Below are 11,338 nucleotides of genomic sequence, written 5' to 3' on the forward strand. Positions count from 1 at the left end.
GCCAAGATGATTAGTAGTGTTTACTCTTGCAGACAGACAACACAAAGAAAGGAACTAAACTGAAAGAATGATGGACCAATCAGGAAAAAATGCAAGGAGCATCACAAATTTGTTTCCTGATTTAAAAAAAACAAACAACCAATTTCACTTAATGGGTGAGATTGTTTAGTACATAAGCAGTGATGGTGTAAAAGGTCCAAATAGCAGCCAGAACTGCCAGCTGAGAATTTCACAGTGCATGGGAGCTCTCATTTGGTAAAGAGATGGCATGGCAACATTCTCCACCCAACCCTGGCATGGGGTCAGAGAAGGGCATATCCAGTCCATCCTGTGCTCAGTCTATACCGAGCTAGTGTATGGCCTCGTGAGGACTCTTGCTAGCTGGCATAGGTTAAAATAGCCCCACTCTCTTTACCTGCCCCACACATTTCTGTTTAACTTCTCGTGGGTCCCCCAAACGCATATTTCCCTGAGCCCAAAGCCATACTTCCTGCTGTCTGGTCTGGCTCTCTGGCTCATTAGTAGTGCGTGCAGAGCCCAATCAGTGAGATAGGCAGGCTGCCAGCATTGTTCAATGGAAGTAGCTAACAAACCGGAGAGTTTTTGATAGCTAATCTTTGCATAGCTCAGAACCATTATTCTGAATAATAGAAATAGCTTCTTGCACATAGGCGACTTTCAAATGTTACTATTAAACATGAATGGTTATCAGAATGAGTGTGTGAAACTTGGGATTTGCAGCAACTGCTGTTTAGCTATAGGAACCCAAAGAAATGCAAGGGGAAAAAATAGGGCGACATTTCATAAAGGGAGCACTTTTAAATATTTCCTCTGCAAAAGCTGGCAACGTTTTCACTAAAAAACTTACAAAGAGATTAAATCTTCCTGTGAATTGTTATTGTGCCAAATCCAGAGATTAAACTCCATCTTTAACATGTGAAACAGAGTGATTTCAACTCTGCTCTAAGTGGAAATTACAGTGCAGTCTCAACGGTGGAGTCACTGTTGTCATGTCTATGACTTTATTCAGTCTTGCCATCTAATTCTCATGTATATGGGAGCCACTTGTGCCAACTCACAGTTAGCGAGATGACTAGATGATGTAATATCCTTGTGTTTCTTAGATCTTCTTGAACATCAGAGGCAGGGTACTGCCTGCTCTCAAAGTCTTGAGACAATGGATGTTCTACTCTTCATCGTATGCCAGAGAAAACTTGTGGCATCCTTTCAGGCACAGAGGGGTGGGTATTACCAAAAATATTCTGGTTGAATGTTTAAATGAACTTGCATAGGCCATTCTCATGCCATCTGTACTGGACAGGAGATGTATTTATTTTGGCCACGTTGCCTTTGTTTTTCAAATTGGTTTTATTTTATAGTTGTGATAGGTGCTATGAAAGTTTGGTGCACCATATAATTCAGTCTTGTAACTTTAATTATGCGCATGCCTACATACATAAAACTACATTAAAGGCAATTATTAAAGTTGCAAAGTCAAGTACTCAAAAGTAGGATATGGCAGAATTAAGGTAGTCTGTACAACCTTTATCTGGTCCCTTGTGCATATGCATTATGATATAGTATTTAATTACATGATCTCATATTTTTTTCTACCCTTGCCTTATTCGGCACACAGAGTGGACATGCTTTGGTGGTGGAGCCTGGTGTGCAGTGTAGGAGACTCTTGTCTGCAGGACCCCTGCTTCATTTGTTGCAGAAGTTGGAATTCAATGAAGTGGGAGATTGCAGGAATAGGGAGGATGGTCTCATGGGTAGTGAATTGAATGCAGCCCTGGAGAACTGGATTCTAGTTCTGTCTCTGCCACAGAGTTCCTTTGTGATGTTGGGCAAGTCACTTAAACCATGGGTGGCTGTTAATTTTGTGTTCGCCGTTTTCTGGGTGCCTGACTGGCCTGATCTGCAGAAATGCTGAAACCTCACAGCTGAAAACTGAAGGTAGAATGGTCTATGTTCAAAGAGCTATAAAATAAGTACTCTGAAAAATCAGGTCCTGGGCACAGCAGATTTGGCACCCCAGATCAGTGGATACTTTTGACCTTAAACTTTCTGTGCTTCAGTTCCCTATCTGCAAAATAGGGATAATAATACCCCTCATTTTACAGAAGTATTGTGAAAAAATTATTAATATTGCTGAAGCACTCAGATACTATAGTGATGAGCACCACAAAAAGGCCCATGAGGAAATTAATAATTCTGTCTTCAAGCAGGATTTGAACAGTGTGTGGTAAATAAGGCCTGGGGCAGCACAATGAACAACAAGGAGAAAACAAAATAGAGAAAGCTCCTCAGCAAGTGAGCACCATCCATCCTGTCACTGAATGAAGTCAGAGTCCTGTGGGAGAAAAAGCAATAGGTGATTATGTAATGGAAGACTATATCATAATGTGTAAGCACCATGGAGCTGAATTAAGCTTACACAGGCAACCTTAATTTTGGCATTTCCAAACTTCGAAGTGGATGACAAAAGCAATATTCCTGATACAAAACCATGCCCCTGCCATAGTTCAAGTACCTGATCCAAAACAGAATGGTACTAGAGCTTTTCAAAGAAAGGGTCACCAGGATTTTTTTTACAGGGGCAAGACAATATTTTTCACTAGCCTCATGCTTGGAAGTGGTTGAACCAACTGGCTAAAATTTAATAGGCAAAAAAAAAACATCTTGAGGCAGACACGAAGAATGGAACATTTCATCCCAAATAGTTATGGTTTGGTAAAATAATAAGCAACTGAAAACAGGTTCTTATGTTAGGAAGTGTTGGGCACCTTTAATCAGAAGTGGTGCTACCAGCTCCTCCTATAAGACTGTGGTGAACATGATAAATGCCTTTCTAAACCCTGGACCCAGTTACAGTGGAGTTAACAATTAAAGGGCCTTTGTGGCATTGATGGCATGCAGTAAATGAGAGTAGACAGTGTCATAAACAGATAGTTAAGGGTTAATGTCTCTTTTACCTGTAAAGGGTTAACAAACAGGGAAACAAACACCTGACCAGGGGACCAATCAGGAGACAAAATACTTTCAAATCTCGGTGGAGGGAAGCCTTTGTTTTTGTTTTTGGGTTTAGCTTTGTTCTCTCTGGGTCCTGGAAGGGACTAGACAGGCAACCAGTTTTCTTGCCAATCTCCCTGCTACAGTCTTTTATAGTGAGTAATTTAATAAGAAAGGCGGTTATAGTCTTTTGATTGTTTCTGTATTTGCAAATGTGTAGTTTGCTGAAAGTATTTTAAATTGTATTTCTGTTGGAGGAGGCTTTTTCTCCACTTTCTACAAGCTGACAGACCCTGTAATATTCCACCTTGAATTTACAGTGATTTTCTTTACTCTTTTTTTCTTTTATTAAAAGTTTTGCTTTTAAGACCTGTCTGATTTTTCCGCTTGTTGAGGCTCAAGGGAATTGAGTCTGTACTGAACAGGGAAGGAGAAGGGTGGAATCCCTTTGTTTTAGATTCATGGAGCTTGAATCTGTATATCTCTCCAGGAGCCCAGGGAGGGTACACCTGGAAGGGAGGAGGGGGAAGGAAAATAGTTTATTCCCCTTTGTTGTGAGACTCAAGGAATTTGGGTCTTGGGGATCCCCAGGGAAGGTTTTGGGGGAGACCAGCGTTTAGCAGGCACTCTACTCTAAGTCCTGATTGGTGGCAGCACTACAGGATCTAAGCTGGTAATTTAAGCTTAGGGGAATTCATGCTAGTACCCATATTTTGGACGCTAAGGTTCAGAATTGGGAATTATACTATGACAGACAGTAGTATCTAATGTCTGCCAAAACAAAAGCACCAAGAGGGAAATTCTCCACTGAGTCAGTAAATATGACCTAACAGGTGTTAGATGAGCTGAGCCAATAATGCAGATAAAATCAGTTCAGAGTTCTGTTTCGCTACCTGGAAACAAAATTCTGCAAACAACATCACGTGGAACTTAAAACTATTGTGTTTTAAAGGTATATTATTAATCTTTCAGAACTAACATAATGAAGTACTACTCTGTAGATCTATTTACTAACATTCCAAGGAAAAACAAGAAGTAAATCAGGGATCTCAAACTCAATTTACCTTAGGGCCAGTGCCAGTCCTCAAATCCTCCCAGTGGGCCAATGTCACCCATGCTGCCCACAACCCGCCCCCCAAAACTCCATCCCCAAAAATACTTTGCCCCCACCTAAGGCTCTGGGATGGAGTTTGGGAGTGGGAGGAGGTCTGGGGTACAGAGCCGGGAACAAGGAGGTCTGGGGTACAAGGAAGTTTTGTGCCCTAGGTGAAACTTCCACCTTGTGCCCCCCCCAGCTAATCCCGCCCCCCCGTGGCAGCTAACCCATCCCCCCACCCCGGGAACCCGCCATCCCCCAGGGAGCTCCCCCGCAGCAGCTACACCCCCCTCCGCGGCAGCTAACCCCGCCCAGGGAGACTCCCTCTCTCTGCCCCCCGCGACAGCTAACCCTGCCTGGGGAGACTCCTCCTCCCCCGCGGAAGCTAACCCCGCCTGGGGCGCCCCCCTGCCGCGGCAGCTAACCCTGCCTGGGGAGCCCGCCGCAGCTCACCTCAGCTCCGCCTCCTCCGCTGAGCACGCCTGTGCCGCTCTAATTCTCCTCCCCTCCCAGGCTTGCGGCACTGATTGGAGGAGACTTAGAGCGGGGCTGTTTGCTCAGTGGAGGAGACAGAGTGGAGGTGATCTGGGGCGGGGAGCAGTTCCCCTGTGCACCCCCCCGTTACTGTGGTGGCCCTCCCCAACCCCCCCCTCCCCAGCTTACCTTCATTCCACCTGCTCACCTGAGCGGGCTTTTAGGTGCTCCCAACCATTAGGCGCCCTAGGTGGCCGCCTAGTTTGCCTAAATGATTGCACCCACCCTGCTGGGGTAGAGGTCTGGGGTGCAGGCTCTGGGATGGAGTTTGGGGGTTGGGGGGTGTGGGGAGGGGGTGCAGTTTCTGGGAGGGAGTTTGGGGGCTGGGGGATGTGGGGATGGGGCACAGGCCCTGGGAGGGAGTTTGGGGGTGGGAGGGGGTATGTGGGGAGGGGCTGGGGGTACAGGTTGTGGGAGGGGATCAGGCACTTATCTAGGGCTCCAAGGCAGGGTGGGCCGGGGGGCCTCCGCATGCTTCTGCCCCCAGCCACTGCATCCGCAGTGTCCCATTGGCCGCAGGGATGCTCGGGGCAGGGGCAGTGCATGGAGGCACAGCCCTGCCCCTCACCTGGGCAGTAGGGAGGGGCCGGCATCCACTGGAGCAAGCAGGCAGACTCCGCTCAGCTCTGCTGCGCTGCTGGGGCCCCTGAGGCGGAAGCACCCGGGGGCAGCAGGTGGGGCCAAGGGAGAGATCCGGCCTCAAAACCTCCACGAGCCACACTGGGGAGGCTTGCGGGCTGCAGATGGCCCAGAGGCCGGGAGTTTGAGACCTCTGAAGTAAATGATCTAAGTACAATTAGTACCAAACCAATTGCCAGTTACTTATCCTAGTCAGCCTTACTATTTTAACTAAGGCAAGCCTCCATGTTCAACTCAGGATAGTTAGTCAAAGCTGCCATTTAAGTCTCTGACAGAAGATCGCAACGGCCCTATACTAGACAGTGTCATTAGAGGATGATCACAGGGCAGGAACTCTGCTGTTCTACACTTTCATAAGCAATATGTTTCCCATAAGTATCATTTCACTTTTACTAAATGCACTAGAAGAAGACATCACCAATCCTGTTCCAGTTCTTTTGGTATAAGATAGGATATACCACTCAAGGTGGTTAAGCAGCAAAGAGTGATGTGACAACTGCAACATGAGCTGTGTTTTCATCTGCCAATCCTCCTATGAGATATGGCTAAAAGTGTTCCTCCTTAAGATAAAAAAGCCATTTTTTAAATTGTGAAACAAAATTGTATCTTTTTTTTTTTTTGGAGATCAAAATGCTTTGTTTAGATTTTGAGCCTTTTACATCTTCTAATTTAACAAATTTTGAAATGAAGTTTTTAGAAAAACATTTGTTGAAACTGATACAATTTTGCAAAAAAAAAGTTTGTCAAAGAGCATTTTCCAACTGAAAACCATTTTTGATTAAAAGTTTGACTAGCTCTATTGCTGTTGGCAATTCTGCGTAGCTCTGAGGGCAAACATCAAACTTTTCATGACTAGGTTGTTTCATTTAAAGTGTTCAGATGCTATGGTGATGATTGAGTATGGTATAAATACATACACAGACATGCCACCCCCATATGTTTAAAAGAAAAACAAAACACGAGTCACAGCCCTATTTTTTTTTTCAAATTGGGTTGTTTTTATTTGCCATGTAGTTTCTGAACCTTTAGGGTGCAGTCACGGCACCTTTTCAAGCTTTTTTCTGCAATCAGAAGGGTTGGAAACTAACTTCTTCAATGAAAGGTGAGAGTCTTATCTAATCACAGGATTTCAGAAGCTGGGGTTTTGAGAAACGCAACGCATACCACAAGACCCAGGATAAAATTGTGAGAGCTGCTGGCAACTCCCTTCTGCAAATCCTCTCCCCATTGACTGCTTAAAACAAAGGTCTTTGAATAACACTTTTGGGCCACTAATCTATTCCCCCACCATGCAACCCCAATAAATAGCCTGAATATTAGGGGAAAGGGGCCGAGCTAGAAGCCTCTCTATAGGGCGTGAGCTCATCCGCAGTGGAGTGATTGTACGGAAAATCTCCCCTCTTCCAAATAGGGAGGCGGGGTAGGAAGGAATGAAAGGGTAGTTCTCCTGTCTACACCCTGCCTACGTGCTGGGAACCACGGCTAAGAGATGTGTGCGGCGCCCCAAAACCCTGCCCAACCCCATTCCTTACAGCACTGCCACAGCTGCAAGGACTGGGGGGGGTCCCTCAGCAACCCGCACTCCTTATAGCGCCGAGCCCTCTGCACCCCGCGATCACACAGGCCAGGGCAGTGCAGGTCCCCCATGCCCTTCGCGGGACATTCCCACCCAGGGCAGCACGAGCTCCGCCGCCGCTCCTCAGCTGGGCAGCACGTGCGCACGCCCACCCCCTGCCCAGCGCCGGGATTTCGCTCCCCCCACCTGGCCGGGCCGGGGTTGTGTGAGGTCACCAGGTCATGGGGGAGGCGCCCCGCGGCTAGGCTTTCAGTCGCGCGCCAGGGCTCCTCTATATACAGGCGACCCCGCCTCGCGCTTCCCGATCACTCAGCGCGCGGAAGCGGACGGGCGCTTGCTGCTGGGGAGGGCTCGCGTGTGCATGCACAGCCCCGTCCCGTTTGCTGGCTGGGCGGGGGCGCTGTAGAGGGGGCGGCTTTTCGGGGAGCGTGGGCCATCCAGGTAAGGGGAGCAGGATTTCTTCTTCTGTAGGGGCCGCGGGGAGTGTGGCTAGGGGCTCACGGTTGCTTTGCACAGGCCACCAGGATAGCTGCTGGGGCGTTAAGTTGGGTTACCCAGTGGGTGCTCTTGGTGCTCATTATAAGTCTGTTGTACTGCAAATTGGGGAAGACCTGCAAGTGCTTTCTGACCTTATACGTTTAAGGTTTCTTTGGGACATATTTTTCCCTTCCCTTTCGCTGGTGTAAATACAGTAAATTGGAAGTTATTTAATTAAAATCTTTTGGGTTCCATCAATGTCAGAATTTAGCCCAAAGATCAGAAAGGCCCTAATAAAGATGTTGTACCTTGGTGTGAAAGCCACTTTACACTAGAGCTCTTTATTGCCAACATATTTCTTTTTCTTTCTGTTGCTCTCCTGCAGATTGTTCTGTACCAGCCTGCTTGACTTTTGCCCCAGTTAGTGCCTTTGCTATGGCATCTGTGCCTTCAGCTGGCTGCCTCCTGGCTAAGAATCAGTACTACAGAAGTAAGGTGTTTTTTAAAACAAATAAACAAAAATCTTTAAACAAAACCTGGTGCATGTTTCCTATTTCCTGGCAATTTCTTCTTGTTTATGAAGGACAGAGTTACATGGCTGAACATACTCCATCTCTTTGGATTGGAAACATCTCAAAACTGATGCTGATTATGAAAAAAGTTTCAATACCTGGTTGTACAGTGTTTAAGTCACTTTTGAGGGATTTGGAGGTTTGAAGAGAGTTCTATTTATTTTGTTCTTTATTGTCTATGGAGGGGGGATAATCTTAATTTTTAGGAGGCTTGCGTATTTCTGTGACTTATTCTCCTACTTCTCCTTCCTCATATGAAGAGGAAAGACTTTTACCTCTTATAAGGAGTGTATAACTTGCATTGGACATTAATAAACTTCAAAAGGAAGGATGTGTAACCTACTGGTGAGTTTGTTGCAGGTCCCCCTCTTTGCCGACCCATAATGGACTATAGAACTTTACTCTTTTAGCTAAAGTTGTAGCATCTCTTGCTTTGAAATCTGGAGGCCCTTGGTGGGTCTTTACATAAAATCTTATGGCTAACGCAGAGGACCAGGAATCAAGTGATTTGGCTTTTGTCTGTGGTCCAGACTTTCTGTGTGGGCAGGTCACTTAATGTCTCTGTGCCTTTGTTTCCTCATCTGTAAAATGGGGAAATGCTACTTGCCTGCTTCTCACAGGTAGTTGTGAGCCTAAATGTTCTGATGCTTTGAGATCCTTGGATGACACACTATAATGTAAAGCATTATTGGTATTAATTTTGTTAGGAAAGCATAGGGAGAAAAAAGGTTCTAGTCTAATGTGTCCTATTTCTTATGTGCAGTGTTGTTGTAACTCTGGTCCTGGGATATTAGAGAGAGTACGTGCGTGAGGTAATATCTTTTATTGGACCAACTTCTGTTGGTGAGAGAGAAGCTTTGGAGCTTACATAGAGCTCTTCTTCCAGTCTTTGGAAGCTTGTCTCCCTCATCAACAGAAGTTGGTCCAATAAAAGATATTACCTCACCCACCTTTTCTCTCCTATTAGTTATATCAAAGGTCAGTATTCTAGACCTGAATCTCTTGTATTAATAGCAATATATATGCCTGATCCTAAAATACATCTTGTGGACTTAACTTTCATTTAGCTTCAGTGAAAGTTACACCAGGAGATTACATCTCAGCATGCCTCTTCTGGTGAGGAATAAGTGGTAGCCATAGGTGAACTCGTAAAATAGTTATCCTGCCTTCATGCAATGTCCCTAGCAAAAAAGGGATATAAAAATACTGGAAAACTAGGTTTACTGGAAAAAAGGACATTGTCTCTAGCTATGCACTGTCTTCTATGAGGTATCAGGGGTCTGTAAAGTCTTGAAAAAAATCTTTAGTGTGAAATTAATGTATATTCTGTAATTTAAGATCATTGCTTTGTTTTCTACACTCAGCTCGATTGAATTCTGAATCCAGTGTTTCGTCAGGCAGTTCATCCTTCTGTTCTGATCCCGTGAACTTCTCAGACCAGGGTAAAGCCCATCATGGTATTTATTGCTCATTTCTTTCAAACATATGTTTTTTCTCATTTTTGGCACTTTGATTAAATGCCAATCACTGCTATTTTATGTTCCCTTTTGTAGGGTTACCTGAATTATTTGATAAATGCTGGTGGATAAAAAACTTTTTCCACTCTGAACCATCTTCTTCTCCAAACGTAAATGGGAAAACAATATCGACCAGCAGGTAAGTCTTGCTTCTTGAATGATGGAGATCATTTACTTGTTTTATTTTTCTTCTTTACTTTTACTGGAATACCCCCCTCCTTTCCCCTGCACTCCACACCAACTTTAGGGATACAATATCTTGATGTTGATTTAAGTTAAATGTAGTGGAAATGCAAGGTCACAGCTGAATGCCTGTGGAAATTTCCACTTGTTTCTTGTTAGTGAAGTTAGTTAAGTCCTACAAAAGTTTACAGTAAGCAGAGAATAGTGACCGTAACTATTCTGATTGCTTGAAGTGATAAAGCAATATTTTGTTTGTTGGCATGTTTGTAAGATAATGCTTGGCTGCCTGGCAAGGCTTAGAAAATTTACTGATGTAGTGTCTTAGCTAGAGGCCATAGAGAATGGTACAATACATACAAATGTGAACATCTATTCAGTTCAGTAAAATAATACAAATTTAAAAAAATACACAAGATTAAAAACTTAAGGTCAGCTTTCCCCTGGATCAGTTACACTTTTAAATCACAACCTCTAAAACAATGTAAACTTGGGTACCTAGATATACATTTCCTCTTCACACTAACTTAAATACATATTTCGTAATTTTATTTACACTGGATAGTATAATTCTGTTAATAACTTGTTTTTATCTATTTACAGTGTTGCAAGTTGACTTTACCTGCAGTGATGTTACTCATATAGACTCATTTCTCTAAAGCTCAGGGTCTTTCAGATGGCTGCATTCAGCTGTGTGAAGAAAATATACTGCTTGAAACTTCACTTCCACGAGAAAGTAGACGTTCACAAAGATTTGTCAGTAGCTTAAATGATTTTGCTTAAGGCAGGCATAGTTTCTACCTATGCTGTCCGTTACTGAGTTGTTAATGTTTGATAATTTCCATTTAAAATATTAAGAATACATTTAAATGGATTTAATATCCTAATGACTAGCTCATATTACTGGAAGAAATGACAGTAAAAAGTAAGATCAGCATAAAGTGGCCAGTGATTATCTAGGTTTTATTTCTCTAAGTTGAAAAGCTTCTGTGGACTGTTAGTGTCAAAAATTTTCAAGGGTGCTGTGACTTAGAACAGTTTGTGTTTGAAATGTCTATTCAGTAAGTAGTATTTTCCCATAAGCTTAAGTTTTACTATATCAACTATGCTGACATAAATGGATATAAATTTGTTTCAGATTAACAGATTCTTGTTTTATATAACGGATCTGGCACATCTTTCCCAAGTGCCAGGTATAGCAGGTACATGCTGTTAAGAAGGAAGTTTACAAAAAAGTCAATAGTTTTAATTGTAGAAAATCCCATTAAACAACAATCATTAGCTCTGTCCCCTTGTTATGGCTGAATATGGATTCTGACCTTGAATACAAGTGTGTACTTCTCATTCACATGCATGCACCTAAGTATTTGAGGGCAGAACATGAGGACTTGTCAAAATCCACAAAAGTTAGACTATTTATCCTTTTGATTTTCAGCCATACTTCACTTGTTTTTATGCTACTCTTACCTGTTCTACTGTTGGTTAAAGAGCCTCTTGTTTTGTATTAAGTGCTCTCTATAAATTTTACCTTATTGGATGTGAACTCTTTGACAGTTCCAACTCCTTAAATAATCACAGTTCTGTTATTAACAATTATCTCTGTCCATTAAATATATTTTTACACTAATCATGGTTTCCCTTATTAAAGGATCCTGAGCTGCTTAAACTAATTATTAACATAATCACCACTTGGTGATGAATTGCAGCCCTCTCTGATGTGAAGTATGGTAGTTTA

The 11,338-nt window shown here is 43.5% G+C and overlaps 1 protein-coding gene across 2 annotated transcripts; it reads left to right on the forward strand.

The window, feature by feature from the left end:
* Positions 1-7,148: 7,148 nt before the first annotated feature.
* On the forward strand, positions 7,149-10,847 carry PPDPFL (pancreatic progenitor cell differentiation and proliferation factor like). Of its 2 annotated transcripts, none has more exons than XM_030553067.1 (5): positions 7,149-7,298; positions 7,720-7,824; positions 9,271-9,348; positions 9,460-9,562; positions 10,207-10,847. In XM_030553067.1, the coding sequence occupies exons 2-5, from the start codon at positions 7,770-7,772 to the stop codon at positions 10,217-10,219; spliced, it is 249 nt and encodes an 82-aa protein (XP_030408927.1). In that variant the 5' UTR covers positions 7,149-7,298; positions 7,720-7,769; the 3' UTR covers positions 10,220-10,847. The 2 variants fall into 2 exon arrangements, with proteins under 2 accessions (XP_030408927.1, XP_030408926.1); XM_030553066.1 differs by having other exon boundaries at positions 7,153-7,298; positions 9,271-9,363.
* Positions 10,848-11,338: the final 491 nt, after the last annotated feature.

The sequence above is a fragment of the Gopherus evgoodei genome, chromosome 2, assembly GCF_007399415.2.
Source record: "Gopherus evgoodei ecotype Sinaloan lineage chromosome 2, rGopEvg1_v1.p, whole genome shotgun sequence".
In the NCBI taxonomy this organism is placed as follows: domain Eukaryota; kingdom Metazoa; phylum Chordata; order Testudines; family Testudinidae; genus Gopherus; species Gopherus evgoodei.